Source organism: Marmota marmota, unplaced genomic scaffold (genome assembly GCF_001458135.2).
Source record: "Marmota marmota marmota unplaced genomic scaffold, marMar, whole genome shotgun sequence".
NCBI lineage: Eukaryota > Metazoa > Chordata > Mammalia > Rodentia > Sciuridae > Marmota > Marmota marmota.
The window spans coordinates 27,964,397-27,980,323 of record NW_026000019.1 but is presented as its reverse complement, the minus strand read 5'-3'; the positions used below and the strand labels follow the sequence as shown (position 1 = coordinate 27,980,323).

Sequence of the window (15,927 nt, the reverse complement as noted above, 5' to 3'; positions counted from 1 at the left end):
AGTTAGTGAAACCCTGTCTCAAAATTTAAGAAGTAAATAAATAAAAGAGGCTGGGGGCAGAGCTGAGTGGTAGAATGCCCTCGGGTTCAATGCCCAGTACACAAAGATGGTTTCATTAGATCCTGTGATACAACTAAGATTTGAAACGTTGTTCCCACAGCTACAATGGTGACAAAAGAAGGGAAGAAGTCAGGTCACTCTCCATGAGCAGGCTGGAGACAGGGAACCCCAAGAATCTTGGCATGGATGTTGGAATAAAGATCAGAAGTAGTAAAATTTAACTCTCAACTGTGCTGACACATAGACATCTGTGTGTCACTCTTCTTTTGTGTGTCCTCTTTCCAGTCTGCCCAGGCTGGTGGAACCAGCACTATTAGATTTGGAACAACTTCAGGAATTTAAATGGTCACACCGAATGTTTATTTAAACCGTAAGAAAACGTTCGTAGGGTTGAGGATGTAGTTCTGTGGTAGAGCACTTGCCTACCATATGCAAGGCCCTGGGTTCAATCACCAGCACCACAAAAAAATATATATAAATAAGTAAAAACAACAAAATAAAAACATCACAGTATGATCATGTTGTTTTGGTGGAAAGAATGAATATGTATGTATCCATGGATGTGTGTTGAAAAACAATGATGAAATATAACATAAAATATTTACCACAGATTTTTTAAAAAAAAATCATTGAGAATCTTCAAAGATGCTTCAACAAAAACACTTTGTCCCATCCTATGTAACAGAGCTCCTGTCCTGGTTAAGAGCATGGTTGCTGATGAAGGTAAGATCCAGTGGCCTTGAAGTTTCACTCTTGAATTATTAGAAGAGTTCATAATGAGTAAGTAGGAAGCCGGCAGCAGTGGGTACCATGACCATCCACCAACTTACGATCCAAGTTACTTCAGAGGATCTGGCTGAAAGAGCAAAAAAACCCCAAACATTAAGGTGTCTTGGTTAATGTGTTGAGAAGGGGCAGGAGCACTGGGATATTGGCATGGAAAGTAGTAAATTAAAGAAAAAAAGTTTCCGCCCTAAATCTAATCTCAGTGTGCCTGGGGCATCCTCTTCCTCTCAAGAGTTCAATCCCTCCAGATGTAAAGTGTAAAGCACACAGAAATCCTTTAAATATCACTAACTTAGCTGAATCCTGTGCTTGAAGTTTCCCTTGGCATAATGGGGCTGGAAAAGGCTGAGCCCATATACTTGACAGCAAAGAGATTGGACAGAATTTCAGGCCTAGACAGGTGAGGCTGTAATGCTAGGCACAGCTGACTTCGGGGAAGGCTTTGTTCCTCCACCCCAATAACCATCTGTGCAAAAAGATGGAAGGAAAAAGGAAAGGGAGGGTTAGGGTCGTGGTTCAGCGGTAAGGCGCTTGCCTAGCACATGTGAGGAACTGGGTTTGATCATCAGCACCACCTAAAAATGAAAATAATAAAGATATTGGGTCCATCTACAACTAAAAATATTTTTAAAAAAGGAAAGGAAAAAGGATTTAAAAAGAAGGGAAAGAAAGGAAGGAGAAACCATAAGAAAGAGCAGATGAATAGAAAAATAGGAAAATGAGGTTAGGAGTACTTTCTAGGGTAATTTGGATGGCTAAAAAGGGACAAAACTGATTTAGCCCCCCCCCCCCCAATGGGCACATGATTGCTGTTATCCTCTCTGCAAACGAGCAGCCACCCCACTCTATAAAGGACAGGACTGTGCCTCTTTCTTTTTTGGATCTCCACAGGTGGTATTGATATGAAAGTGATGTTGGGATTGCCCAGCCAAATTGTGATCTCATGGTCAGACAGCGACCTGTCACACTGGGTCTGGGGTGGCGGAAGAGCAGGGCATATTAGGACATGTTAAAAAGATGTCCAGTTAGCTGGAAAGAAGAAAGAAGAGCGGTCAGGTCCCATAGCCCACCTGTAAGAACAGAGTAATCAATCAGTGGAGGGGAAGACTGAGCCCAGGAAGATCACAAAAGCATAGGAACCAGGATCCCTGTGAATGAATGGATTATCATTCCTATCTTTAGGAAGGACATAACTTGTCTGGGGATGTAGCTCAGCTGGTAGAGTGTTCACCTAGCTTGCACAAGGCCCTGGGTTCAATCCCCAGCACCACCACCACCAAAAAAAAAAAAAAAAGGCATAACTTGGAGAAGCTAAGTAATTCGTTAATAGCTGAGGATCACAGGTGAACATCAGCACCACAGGTATGAGTTATTCTGGAAGAATATGTATACAGGGGCTCAGGGATATCACTTTAGAGGCATGGCGGGTAGGGGACCCAGAGTGCTGGAGATTGTGATCTTATTAAGTTGTCTCCAGAATTGACGGGAATGAACCTCATTCAGCCAGTTTTCATTGAGGACTCATCAATCATGATGTGAGGTAGGTTATATGCGTTGTCTTATTCCTTATCACATCATGAGGCGAGAACAATGATTTTATCTTCAAGAAAGGCACGACTTGGGGGAAGCTAAGTAATTTGTTTATAGCTAGTAAATGGTAGTGTCAGGATTGACCTCAAGCCTGACCGACTCTAAAACCTACCAGCTCAGCTGTCCCTGGATAACACCTGGGGAGGCTTGAGCTACAGCCAGGAGTGATACTCCAGAGTGGGTCCTCTCCAGAGACACAGAGGAATCTGAAACATAAAACTCAGAGTTTGCATTTCTATCTTCATCAAGGAGCCTAAACCAGGCAGAGTCTCCATCTAAGGGTGAGGCTCTCAGTCCTGTTGGAGAGCCCCTCTCCTGCTCACCTCCCTTTCCTTCTTTCCTTGAAGCTTTAGGCTCTTGCTCGACAATGCCTGGACAGCTTTCCATCTGTCTTCCCTGCTCACCCTTATGTTTCAGACTGTCCTACAATTAGCCGGGCTTCAGTCCTACAATTAGTGGAGAAGGGTGGCGAGCATCAGAGATCTTATGCTAAATACCCTTGGCATCCAAGGATGCTGAGCTTCACAAAAGTGAGGTGAACGAACTGAGAGGTGGAGGCAGAGTCTGGAGTAGAACCCAAGTCTCCCAGACACCTCCGGGGTTCTCTACCACATTCTGTGCCAGAGGGCTCAGTAGATCCCCCACCTTCCCTCATGAAAAAGACAACTGGTCACCCTGTGCCCATCTCAGCTCCTGGGGACATCATTTCTTACCTAAAGTACAGGGCGGAATGAAGTAGACCGTATCGTTCTTGCTGCTTACAGGATTGCTGGCTTTGCAGGTGTAAAACCTGGACTGGTTTTGTGGATTAACAGAGACTTCAAGCACCTTTTTCTGGAACTCATTTGGAAAGGGCCCCGAGTCCCCATACCAAACATAGCTGGCTGACTCGTCCTGTATCACACATGACAAGTTCAGGTAACAATTGCCGTTTACTTCTTCTGCCTTCTCAATTTCTATGACGGGCCCAGGAACGGGGTCTGAAAATGAGGAGGATATTATGGGACAATGAATTGAGTTTTTTTGTTTTTTTGTTTTTTTTACAGCAACGGTTTAGCCAACCATACAAAGTACAAGGGGAACCCCGGAAGGCTGGTGAGGGCCACAGGAGAAAAGCAGTGGAGAAGAGGGTCCTACAGAGGGAGCCAGTGAGCAACTTGGACCTCTGGAGGCTTCAGGGGCTACAACCTCTTGCGTTCTTCTGGCTCCAGGAGGGGGAGCCAGAGTCCATTACATGCAGTCAGGACCAAGTGGGCTGATGTCCAAGACAAAATACCCAGAGAGATCAGCTGGGGTGAGACCTGGGATCCCAACTGTCCCGGATGTTCAGCCTGGTACCCCCATTTTTTGTGTGTGAGACTGGATATTGAACTCAGGGTCTCTCTACCACTGAGCTACATACCCTCACCTCTTGTTATTTATTTATTTATTTATTTATTTCTTAAATTTTGGGCTAGGGTCTCTTTAAGTTGCTGAGGTTGGCCTTGAACTTGTGATCCTCCTGCCTCAGCCTCCCAAGTTGCTGGAATTACAGAGGGGTGCCACCATGCACTTTGGGCCCAATCTGTCCTTCCAAAATTCTCCAGTTCAGACTTTCGGAGAGTCCTGAGGTAAGGGATACCAACCAGCATGTGACTTTACACAACCACCCAGGGGAAATTCCATCAGTGTGGCCTCTAGCAGAGCTACAGAGAACTTTCTGTAACCCCCAGCATGTGTCAGTGGTGTTTGGTCTATAAACTCTCATCTCAGTGTCGACTATAGTGTTTGCCACATAGCAGGGTTGGATAGGTGGATGGATGAAGAGATAGATGGATGGATGGATGAAGCAGTTATGAGACAAAAAACAAAACACTAGCTTTGAAGTAAGGCCAGCCTGGGTCCTGGACGTGACTCTGGTGGAGCGACACTAAGTAATGGAGTTAACTCCCTTGAGCTCATCTGTAAAATGACTCAACCTCATCTCACCAGTGTCAGTCACAACACGTGCTATGGTCCATGGAGAAGTGCTTTTCACAGCGTGTGAGAATTGCACACATGCTAAAGGTCCTATTAGTCTCACTCTGCTGTCTTGCTGCCAGATGTGGTGAGAGGTAATCCCTGCATCTGGTCCTGCAGAATCAGTGCAGGTCAGACCCCATAGGATTAAAATGTGGCAGAGAATTTACCCCACCAGAGCTTGTCTCTGGGTTGTATGTGTGAGGACAATATAGAAACTACCAATTTTGGTCCCCTGCGCTCAAATTTCAGCTCCTCCACAGAGCCCTCTTGGGTTGCAGGACTTCCCCCTATAGGCTACACTGAGCAATCTGTATACCGCGTTTACACCATTTCCTGTGTTCTAGCCTCCCCACACAGACTCCTTCCTCATTTCCTCCCACAAACAGCACAGCCCTGGGCAGCCAGGGTGGTCTGGATCCAGCCCCCTGTGAGTGATCATGGATGCCTGGGCTGAACGGAAAGATGATTCTTTATGCTAATCACACCCTGGGGAATCTCACCTTCAGACAGAGTGTGCTGGAGCTAAACCATTTGTGATTTCGTAGGAACTCTGAAAATTTGCAATTTCTTCAAAAATTTTTGAAAAACTTTAGTCACTTGGAATCAGCTGAGTGTGGGAAGGAGGGGGGATGTTTACATCACAAAAAATTACAGAGTTTGGTAAATGGTGCATACAGGGGCCTTTAATTTTTGTTTATTCTGTGTCCTTGGCTGGTTTACTCAAAACACCACGGTAAGAGACTTTCCCCTCCCAAGGACCTCCTGAATTTTCAAGCCATATGAGACGGAGGAAGTGAATGAGAGGGGAATGTGGCCTCTTAGACCAGGGGGAACCACTGGGCTGGTGGGACGTGAATATATACAACACTCCTCATCTGCACTATGTCAGCAGTAAAAAGTTTTTTTTTTAAAATTTCTCATTATCCATTTTGATCCTTATAACACTCTAAAAGGATAATATAACTGTCATCATAATATGATGAGGAGCCAAGGCTCTGTATGAATATCCCCTTGGATATGGGTGAGGCCCCTCTTCTGCAATAATTGCCCACTCCACGCCATGGACACCCCCTGAGAACCACATTTCTACATCAGATACACAGACACATAGATCAAAAACACAGACCCAAATCAAGCTGGATAAATCAGCTTTTCTCTCATTAAATTTACTGAGAATTTAAACCCAGGGTTAAAAAAAAAAAAGTCTGAACTTTGATAAGTCAGGTTAATGGCAGGAGTCCATAGGCACAGCCATAGACCCCTGAACTTGGGGAATCTGGGCTGACACTGTTCTCAATCTTCCTCCTCTTCTGTCCTACTTGACTCAGTTACACTGCTTGAATTACTTTAAATAGATCTGGTTTCTTAAAATAACTTCTCCTTTCTTAAGGGACAGAGAATTGGTTTCTGTAACTTACCATGAAAAGGATTTTACCTAATATGGGCACAGAGATATTAAGATAATTTTCCAAAGTCACACAGCTAGTAACTGACCCGAGATTATTTTTGTTTTGATGGACACATAAGTATATATATTTATGGGGGTACAGTATGATAATTTGATACCTGTGTGAAACATGTAATGATCAAAGCAGATAATTAGCATCCATATTCTCAAATACTGGTTATTTCTATATGTTTGGGAAACTCTGAACTCTAGTTATTTTGAAATATTTCATAAGATGTTGTAGACTCTAGTTACCCTACTTAGCTGTATGATGCTAGGACTCATTCCTCTTATTTAACAATATTTTGGCATTTATTATCAACCTCTCTCTATCTCTTCTCTCCCTGCCCTTTCTAACTTCTAAGGACCACTTTTCCACTCTTTCTTTTTTTTTCTTTTTTCTTTCTCTGTGTGTATATGTGTGTGTGAGCTGCGGATCAAACCCAGGCATCACACATGCTAGGCTAGCGCTCCACCACTGAGCTAAATCCCCAGCCCTCTATCATCTGCTTCTATGAGATCAACACCCCCTGCCCTCCAGTGCTGGAGACCAAACCCAAGGGTGCTTTACGTCCAAGGTAACATTCCTAGCCCTTTTTATTTTTTGTTTTGAGAAAGAGTCTCACTGTGTTGCCCAGCCTGGCCTTGAATTTGTGATCCTACTGCCTCAGGGTCCCAAGTTGCTGGGATTACAGGCACGCACCACCATACCAAGATGAGTGAGAGCATGTGGTATTTCTCTTTCTGTGCCTGGCTTATTTCACTTAACCAGAGTTTGAATCCAGATCTGTCTCAGTTCTTATTGTCCATACACTGGTTAGCTTGGAGCTATAAGTGGAAGTTTTTGTTCTACTCATTCTGATAGGTAAGAGACTCTCCATAATATTCCTGTTCTGTCCTTCAGCTCTTGTATCTTTTTACATGAGTCTGAAGAAGTCCAAGTTCAGAGATAAAAATTAAGATGAGTTCAGAACAGATTTGGGTGGATTACAGGAAAAGGTGAAGGAAATAGGAAATAACCTACTGTTTTCTTTCTCTTAGGTTCATTTCACATTTTTTTAAAAATTTTGGGGTACCAGGGATTGAACCCAGAAGCACTTTACCACTGACTCTGTCCCCAGTCCTTTTTATTTTTTAAATTTTGAGACAAGATCAAAGTGGCTCAGCATCTCACTAAACTGCTGAGGCTGGCTTTGAACTTGTGATCCCCTCCTGTCTCAGCCTCCTGAGTCACTGGGATTATAGGTGTGTGCCACCATGCCAGGCTCAGATGAGGTTTTAAATGTCCTATGGCCACCAATTTTAGGGCTTGCTGGCTCAGGCTTACCCCCAAGTAGAAATGGCTCTGGGAGGACATGAATTCAGCCTTCCCCGAGGTTTTTTCTTCTCTTTGTCCCGCTGGAAAGCGTCACCATGACTCTCAGGAAGTCTCCCCGTGGTTTACGCGGAGGCCCTGGAGTAGGAACTCGCCCCGGTTCCCACAACTCACCAAGTACCTGCAGGGGTATCTTCCATTCCTGCTCTTTGCCATCGTCTTTCGACACTCTTAAGATGTAGGTACTGCTATCCTCTTTCTGTACTTGATGGATGTGCAGATGCGCGGGACTTTGAGGATCCAGGCGGATTCTGGACTTCAGTGGAGACTTGTAGTAGGTAGGAGAGGACGACACATACCATTCTACAATCTTTTGTTGGGGGTTGTAAAACCAAATTAGTTGCTTGTAGTTACCCAGTAAATCTTCGGAGATTTGCAGACTCACATTGCTGCCAGAGACCACCGTCTTTCCATGCATTGAAGGATCTGCCAATGAAAACCAGAGACCCACCTTGGAGGAAGCAGTACCCCCCAGTGGCCCAGGCTTTCGCTTGGGCTGGTGGACCAGGGAAGAAGGAAGGAATTTCTGCTTGGGGATAATGAGTATGATTTTTGTCAAAGGTACTCAACCCAGAATCAGGAATCCAGTGGCAGTTGCAGCTTGAGATGCTGAGTTGGCCTTGGGTCTCTCCCTTCCTTTCATACCAGTAAATTTTCAAATAAATTGACGAAAATCACATCCCTTCTTTGGGTTTGGGTTTCGTGTCAGTTCAATCTAGTTCAATAAGCATTATGTTCGTCTCTAGAGGTGTAGACATAAGCAATACATGTTTCTATCCTGAAAGATTTAACACCCTTCAGTATAGACCCCCAAACCAATTATCCTGATGTGTAAATATCTTTGGATACGACAACAAAGATACATACAAAGTGTTAGGGAATCTGCCCCTGTCCAGGGAGTAGGGGTAGAGGATGGAGGAAATCCTAGGGAAGTCTCTTTTGGAGAAGATGACCACAAGGGCAAGTCAAAGAATGTTTAAAAGGCAATATTTGTCGAGTACCATGTATTGGGCACTGTTTGAGGCATTTGGGATACATCAATGAATTAAACAGCAAAGATCCTTAAGCTAGCATTAGAACAAGCAATAAATACGATGACTAAATACATTATATAGTATATGGTAGGTGGTAGTAGTTTTTATAACAAAAGAGGAACCTAGAATCGAGTAAGGGGAGCTACAAGTATTAGTAGAGGTTGGGAGGGGAGATGTCATTTACTAGATGATGAGTAGGTCACATCTGAGCAGAGACTTAAAGAAGGAGAGAGAAAACCAGGCAGACATCTGGGGTAAGAGTAAAATAGTTAGAGGGAAGAGCTACAGCCAAGGCCCTGTGGTGGTGGTGGTGGTGGTGATGGGGTGTCTGCCATATTTAAACAACAGCAAGGAGGTCAGAATAGAAAGTACAGAATGAGCCAGGGGAATGGGTGTTGAGACAGTCACAGGGAAAGTTGGGATTGGGGAGAGTGGATAAAGATATTTTCATTTTATTGATAATATTTTGCTCTGTTTTTTTAATTCCCTGTAAAAGTGGCTTATATATCATATGACATTTAATTTATTTTGAAGTAAGTTATTAGATGGTAAGAAAGTGGAGACCATTTATGCCAACTATATTTGACAACATTTGGATGGAGGCAGAATTACTGTGAAAGGGATGAAACTGAAGCTTTGGGGTCTCTTGTATGGCCCTAGAGGGGCCCTCATAGTGTATCCATGTCTTTATAAACAGAAATAATTGGACCACTCCCTGTTTCCAGTCTTTTTTCGTCACATTTCTACTTGTGCTGGGTGGTGTCATGTTCGTAGTTATTTGGAATCTGGCTAAGGGGAACTAGAACTGGGGGATGTTTTGTCTGAACTCCGTGGGGTATATTTGTGTGGTTCAGACTGTTCTGTGCAAGGTCACTGCCAGCTATGCGGATGAAGGAAGAAGTGGCACAGAGGAACATTGCTGCCGGGCCCTGCCCTGCTTCCTGTGCCAGGCCAGCTGGCAGACCATAGAAGGGAAGTAGAGGAAAGACAAGGTTTGACGTGATCAATAGCCAGAGCTATTCTGTGGCAAAGTGTTATAGAAATATGAAGTCACTTGACTAATTAAAATTATAATGCTATTTTTCTGGCTTTTGTGATTTATGACATATTTGTCCATTTTAAAAAATTTGTCGTTTGTTGGAATTTATTTATTTTTTCATTCAAACTGAATTGGTTTTTGTTCCCAAATGTATTTACAGTTTTGTTAATATTTTTTTTTTCACAAGGATACTCCATATTATGTAAGTTCTACAGGAGGATGAAAAGATGATAGCTAGAGGTGGAAGGTGAAGGGAGGTCTGAAAAAAGAGGAATGAAAATCATGTATATGGAGTCTGGGAAAGAGCTGCAAAGCAGTCTGGGAAAGAGTTGCAAAGCAGTCTGGGAAAGAGTTGCAAAAACAAATGTTAAAGGTAGATAAAAGGAGGAACACTTTCTACATCATTCTGTTATCGTACACCATCACACAGACACTTAGTCATCTCATTCAACAACGTATATACCTAGCTGTTCACTTCCCACATGTCTGTCATTTCCAAAAATATCTTCTTCAACCACTAAAAGATAAAAATATCTGTGTCCCAGGGCTTTTAAGATGCATTCCTCCTTCATTTCTGGATCCATTCATCCTTCCAATTATCCATTTGTCAATTCATCAGACATTCATTGGATGCCTACCCTGTTCTGGTACCTAGGCACTCATTCCTAGGCATTCATTCCCACAGTGCTTCTGATTGGTCCAGTCCTCTGACAGAATTGATGCAGTCCAAGCAACAGTCATTGCACAACCACAGTGTGCCTGGAGCTGTGCTCTGATATCAGCAATGCAGATGGAGGTTCTGGCCTCTTACACCATACAGTCTAAAAAGACATTCTCTCAAGGATTTTTAAATCACTAGACATGTCTTCCAGACTCTCATTATTGCCTCCATGGACAAAATTCCCACTCCCCACCCTCATTGAGAACTGCTGGCCTAGATCATCTTTGTCAAACTCTACAAGAAGTCTCAGACATATGCTCAGGAGATGGAATGTTTCAAGGTCTGACATTGTGACAAATAGTCAGCATTCATTTCAATATGTCATGAGTGCTGAGATGCAAACATGTGTGGGATGTTGCATCTTCCGTCTCTCCGTGGCTAACAGTTCTAGAAAGGCTGACTTAGTGCTTGGCTGTGACTTCTTACTGAGAAATAAGAAACTGGTAATTGGTGATTGAATTCTTCCTTTGCCTTCCTAACAATTTTGTCTTTTAGATGGTAGGTGAAGCAATCTTAAAGGAAAGAAGAAAAATAAATCCTACTATTCTGATTGAATGGAAACAGAATAAAGCAGTTGGTGATGTGTCTGGATGCTTAGGATGAAAGTTATAGTGTTGACCTGCAACTTTTGGTAGCAACAGAAGCAGCTCCTGACTGTGCCCAACCCCTGCTTCTGGTCTGTGGGGAAGTAGAATTATAAGAGGCTAAACTGTGGAACCAACCTAGACGCCCTTTAGTAGATGAATGAATAAAAAAAATGTGGCATATATAGACAATGGAATATTACTCAGCAATAAAAGAGAATAAAATCATGGCATTTGCAGGTAAATGGATGGAGGTGGAGAAGATAATGTTAAGTGAAGTCAGCCAATCCCAAAAAATCAAATGTCGAATGTTTTCTCTGATATAAGGAGGCTGATCCATAGTGGGGTACAGAGAGGGAGCATGGGAGGAATAGAGGAACTCTAGATAGGGCAGAGGGATGGGAGGGGAAGGGAGAGAGCAGGGAGTTAGAAAGGATGGTGGAAGGTGATGGTCATCATTATCCAAAGTACATGTATGAAGACACGAATTGGTGTGAACATACTTTATATACAACCAGAGATATGAAAAATTGTGCTGTATATGTGTAATATGAATTGTAATGCATTCTGCTGTCATATATAAATTAAAAAAATTAATAAAAGAAAGAAAGAAAGAAAAAAGAAACCTTAATCAAGGCTTAAGCAAGTTTTAATTACTCTAGAAACAAGTTTTGTGTTTCTAGTGAAACATTAAGGAAGGAAAAAAGAGGTGAATCATAAAGATATTGATGTGGCATTACCTGGAGGTCTCTAGTGATGTCAAATATTTAAAAATTCTTTCAAACCCTTTTAGGAAGCAAGTTGGCAATGGCTATCAAGACCCTAGATTTGTGACTTGGGTGACAAAATAAACAGGCTGCTATTTCCTGAGAGAGGTGATATAATGAGTTTAATGGGTATTATTGCAATGGAATCTAAAGGTAAGGAAGGAGAAATCAGAGAAATGAGCAATTCTTTCAAGACATTTCTGTGTGAAAGGGAAGGATATTATAGGGCATTGAGTAAAGGACATTGCATGGAAGATAAGAGTCATTTTTGTTTTTTTGTTTTGCTTTGTAGGAAAGGAAATGCCTTGAGCTAAGATGGTCATGGGATAAATCCAGTGGAGGGAGAGGCCTGCAGGAAAAGGAGGGGACAGATAGGGCTGGGCTTCTCAGGGCTCAGCACAACATGGAAGACACAGATCTTGTCTGGGGAGTGGGGAGACCTTATCCTCTGAGGGAAAAGGGAGGAAAGAAGATAGTCGAGAAGTTTCCAGTTTGGAAATGGTGGACAGAAAGCTGAAAGGCTTTCTGCCTAATGATCTCTAAGCCACTTCCTCCTCCAGCAAAGAGGCAAGTTCTTTGCTGGGAAGCAGAAGACAGAGGTCAGATACTTTGAAGATGGGGGGTGAAAGTTTGAAGTAGCCACTGTGGGAAATAAGAGAGAGACTTGATCAGGGCCAGCAGGACTAGTCTGAAAGCCCAGCTCAGCTGAAAGAAGGACTCCATCTCCTTCTGTCCATCCACCTCTGCAGACACAGTAGGTACATCACTTATTCACTATTCCCTTATGTATAGAGTGAGCACTCACTACAGGCCAACCTCCTGACACATATAATAGGTGGATATAGCTCTTTCCCTTAGGACCTTCCCCTCCAGTGCAAAGAGGGAATGAGATGATTCCACCATTGCTGAGAAGAGTTAGGATGAGGAAAGTGCAGACCTCTAAGGAGCACATAAAAGGAAACACATCACTGGAGTTTGGGGGTCAGGAATGACTTCTGAAGAAGTGAATTAACATCAACAGGATTAAACCAGGGAAAGATAAGGGCCTGCAATAGTAGGTATTCCAACCAGAGGGGGAAAGGAAAAAAAAGTCTCAAATGCTTAAAGACCACAAAAACAAGACTCATTTAAAGAGTTGACTAGGTGAGGGCAGGAGGCAGCTTTATTATGATGTGTGAATTTTATACTCAAGAGTTTCTGCTCTCTCATGGACAAGAGCAGCCACAGAGACATTTAAGCAGAAGAGTGAAATAAACAGTCAGTTTAGAAAACTAATACCAATGACAGTATGTAGAATAAGCTAGAAAGAATGGAGTCAAAAGAGTAGCAAGATAAGTGGTCATGTGGTATTGGTTATAAAAGAAAATGAATGGTTGGCAGTTGGGGTGGATGGAATGGGACCTATTTAAGAGGTATTTTTGAAGATGGAACTAATAGAATTAATTCATTGGATGTGAGAAGCAAAGGAAAGAAAGGTATTGAGAATAACTCCTAGAATTCTGGCTTGAGCAACCAAAGGCAAGGAATGGTGGAAGAGCAGTAAGTTTGATTATAGCAGTTATTTTAAAAGTCTAAAAAAATTTTTTTTACACTCCTCCCATCAATACACAGGGTTTGCATTCTCTCCCTCTGAGCCTGGATTGGCTTTGATAACTGCATCAATGAACTGAATATAGAACTCTGACTTGCAAAACTAGATTACAAAAGACCATGCAGCCAGGTGCAGTGGCGCATGCCTTTAATCCCAGTAACCTGGGAGGCTGAGGCAGGAGGATTGCAAGTTCGAGGCCAGTCTCAGCAATTTAGTGAGACCTTGTTTCAAAATGTAAATGTAGCTCAGTGGTAAAGCTCCCCTGGATTCAATCCCCATACCACTAAAAGAAAAAGAAAAAAAAATAATGAGAGAGAGAGAGAGAGAGAGAGAGAGAGAGAGAGAGAGAGAGAGAGACCATGTAGTGTTTGCCTGTTTCTCTTGGAACACACTCTAGGTGGCTTCAGCTGGGTGGGTGGTGACAGGCACCTCTTCATTCACCAGTCATGTGAATGAAGATGCCTTTGAGGTGCCCCTAAGACAACCAGGATCTTTCTGCAAATATATGAGAGGTCCTATGTGAGAAGTGCTGAGCACAGTTTGCCCATAGATTTGTGGACAAAATAAATAATTGTGATTTTCTTATTTTTATTTTTTGCAATATTGGAGATTAAACCCAAGGTGCTTTGCCAATGAGCTACACCCCCAGCCTCTTTTATTTTTTATTTTGAGACAAGGTCTCACTAAGTTATTGAGGCTGGCCTCTGGTTGCTTGAGCCAGAATTCTAGGAGTTATTCTCAATACCTTTCTTTCCCTTGCTTCTCACATCCAATAAATGAATTCTATTCAAACTGTGTGTGTGTCACAATTGCAGTTTCACTTTTTTCCCCCACACTAAACTACATCTTCAGTTCTTTTATTTTGTTTTTTATTTTGAGACAGAATCTTACTACGTTGCCTAGGCTGGCCTCTAACTTATGATCCTCCTGCCTCAGCCTCTTGGTAGCTGAGGTTACAGGTATGAACCACCAATCCTGGCTGCAATTTCACATTCTTTATATTATTTGATCTTGATAGCGACCTCTCAAAGAAATGGAAAGCATGCTATTATACCCATTATAGAGTTGAAGAAGCTGAGGCTGAAGCTTTATATTTTACAGAAAAATCCCATAGCATAGAACCCAGATAGAACATAGTTTTTCCAATTTCTATTATAGTGTGGTTTGTACTGCATCTTGCTAAGTGCTGTGGGAAGAGAAAAAAAATGTCCTCCGCAGTGGAGGATACCCTGAATCAGAGAGCTTGCCTTGAAATTAGAGAGCTGAGAAACTCAAGTCTGAGGAGATCTGAGAGTGCTTCTCAGAGTTTTCCATAAAATCACTCCTCACTAAAAGAAGAAAACTACTTACTTCCTCTGGAATATAGAGATGTGCAGTCTAAAAGGAAGTTCTTTTAAGTAATTCGTTCATTTATTGAACAATTATTTATTGAGCACTTGCTGTATTCAAGTCACTGTGCCAAGTTCAACAGCATTAACACAGAACATGATTCCTATCTTCATGAAGCTCAAGAAAAGAGATCCAAACAAGCAATTCACAAACCATAATCTGGAATCTAAGGTTTTCAGGAAGAAATCATATGAAAAATGGAAGCCAAAGGGGCAGGAAGAGAAGAGGGTGCAGAGAATTCTAGGTTGAACAAAAAGCTCAGAGCTAAAAGGGAAGACAACTTTTTTTAAGGCATACAGAAAGATTAAGGTCAGCCTGAGTGTGTTTAATAGGACTAAAGTCAGAGAGTCGGGATCAGATGATCATCCGTAGGCATATTCTATGCGCAAAAGGATTTAGACTCATTGGCCTTTATCAAGATTCCCTGGGCTTAATCTCAGGAAAGACGAATCATATGGACATGGTTTAGAAGTTAGATCTGTGTGTCCTTGGAGAATTTCTTAATTTCTCTGAAATATAGCGTTCTCGTCTGGAAAATGTAGACAATGATCATCACCTACAAATTTCTTACGGAAACTAAATGGAATAACATTAAAAATGCCTACTGTAAAGCCTGACAGTAAGTATTTGATGTTAGTTTTAATTACTCTAAATTAGGGAAATGTATGATGCTAACCTAATCAAAACCAATGCTATCCGTTTGTTAGGATAGAGTTATTTTTTGCAATATTGGAGATTAAACCCAAGGTGCTTTGCCAATGAGCTACACCCCCAGCCTCTTTTATTGCTATAACAAAATTGCTATAACAAAAGAGAAAACTTAGAGAGGAAGCCAAATAGGCAAATGGGGTATAAGAGACTGGATCCAAGGCCCTCGGGTGTGGGGGGGATGTCTGCCATATTTAAACAACAGCAGGGAGGCCAGGGTGGGTGGCGTGGAGTCACCAAAGGGAATGGATATCAGGAGACACAGTCAGAGAGAGGCCTGGGCCTGGCAGACACAAAGGTGTGTATGTAGACCCCAAGGTAAGAGAGAGGGCACCTCTTTCAAGACAAACAGCAAAATTAAATTTAGAGATTAAGAAATTCTCCTAAAGTCGCAGATTGGGATCTAAACCTGGATGGCCAGGAAGGGCCTGAAAGAGCATAATTAGAATCTTGATAAAGATAGATGTATGGAAATTCCTTTGGGAATTTAGAATCAGAGGTCGTCTGTACATTTGGACTAAAGGAGAATAAATGGCCAGGAAGAAAGTCCAACATGGAAAAGTCAGACAATGTCTAACTGTCAGGGTGTGTTTAACCAAAGAGAGTTCTGAAACACTCCAGTTCTCCTGGTAGTGTGGATCCCAGCAGTTGGATTAATACTTCATAACAGTCTCCACTCCAGAGCCCATGCCAGTGTCCGACGCACTGAGTCAGCCCCAAGGGGTCCATATAATTACAAAAGGCCCTGAATATAGTATGTCCCTAGGTTTACAGAGAGAGTCACGAGAACCAGACCAGATCCAAAAGATTGCCCCCACATCCCCCCCCCCCCCCC

General features: G+C 42.5%; 1 protein-coding gene across 1 annotated transcript in view; it reads right to left on the bottom strand.

Moving 5' to 3' along the window:
- Positions 1 to 397: 397 nt before the first annotated feature.
- Cd48 (CD48 molecule) overlaps positions 398 to 15,927 on the bottom strand; it is a 16,399-nt gene continuing 869 nt past the window's right edge. The window contains exons 2-4 of the mRNA XM_015491997.2: positions 7,374 to 7,685; positions 3,150 to 3,416; positions 398 to 916 (exon numbers count right to left, since the gene is read on the bottom strand). Of these exons, the coding sequence (XP_015347483.1) occupies positions 822 to 916; positions 3,150 to 3,416; positions 7,374 to 7,685 (674 nt within the window). The 3' untranslated portion in view covers positions 398 to 821. The remainder of the gene's footprint in view (positions 917 to 3,149; positions 3,417 to 7,373; positions 7,686 to 15,927) is intronic.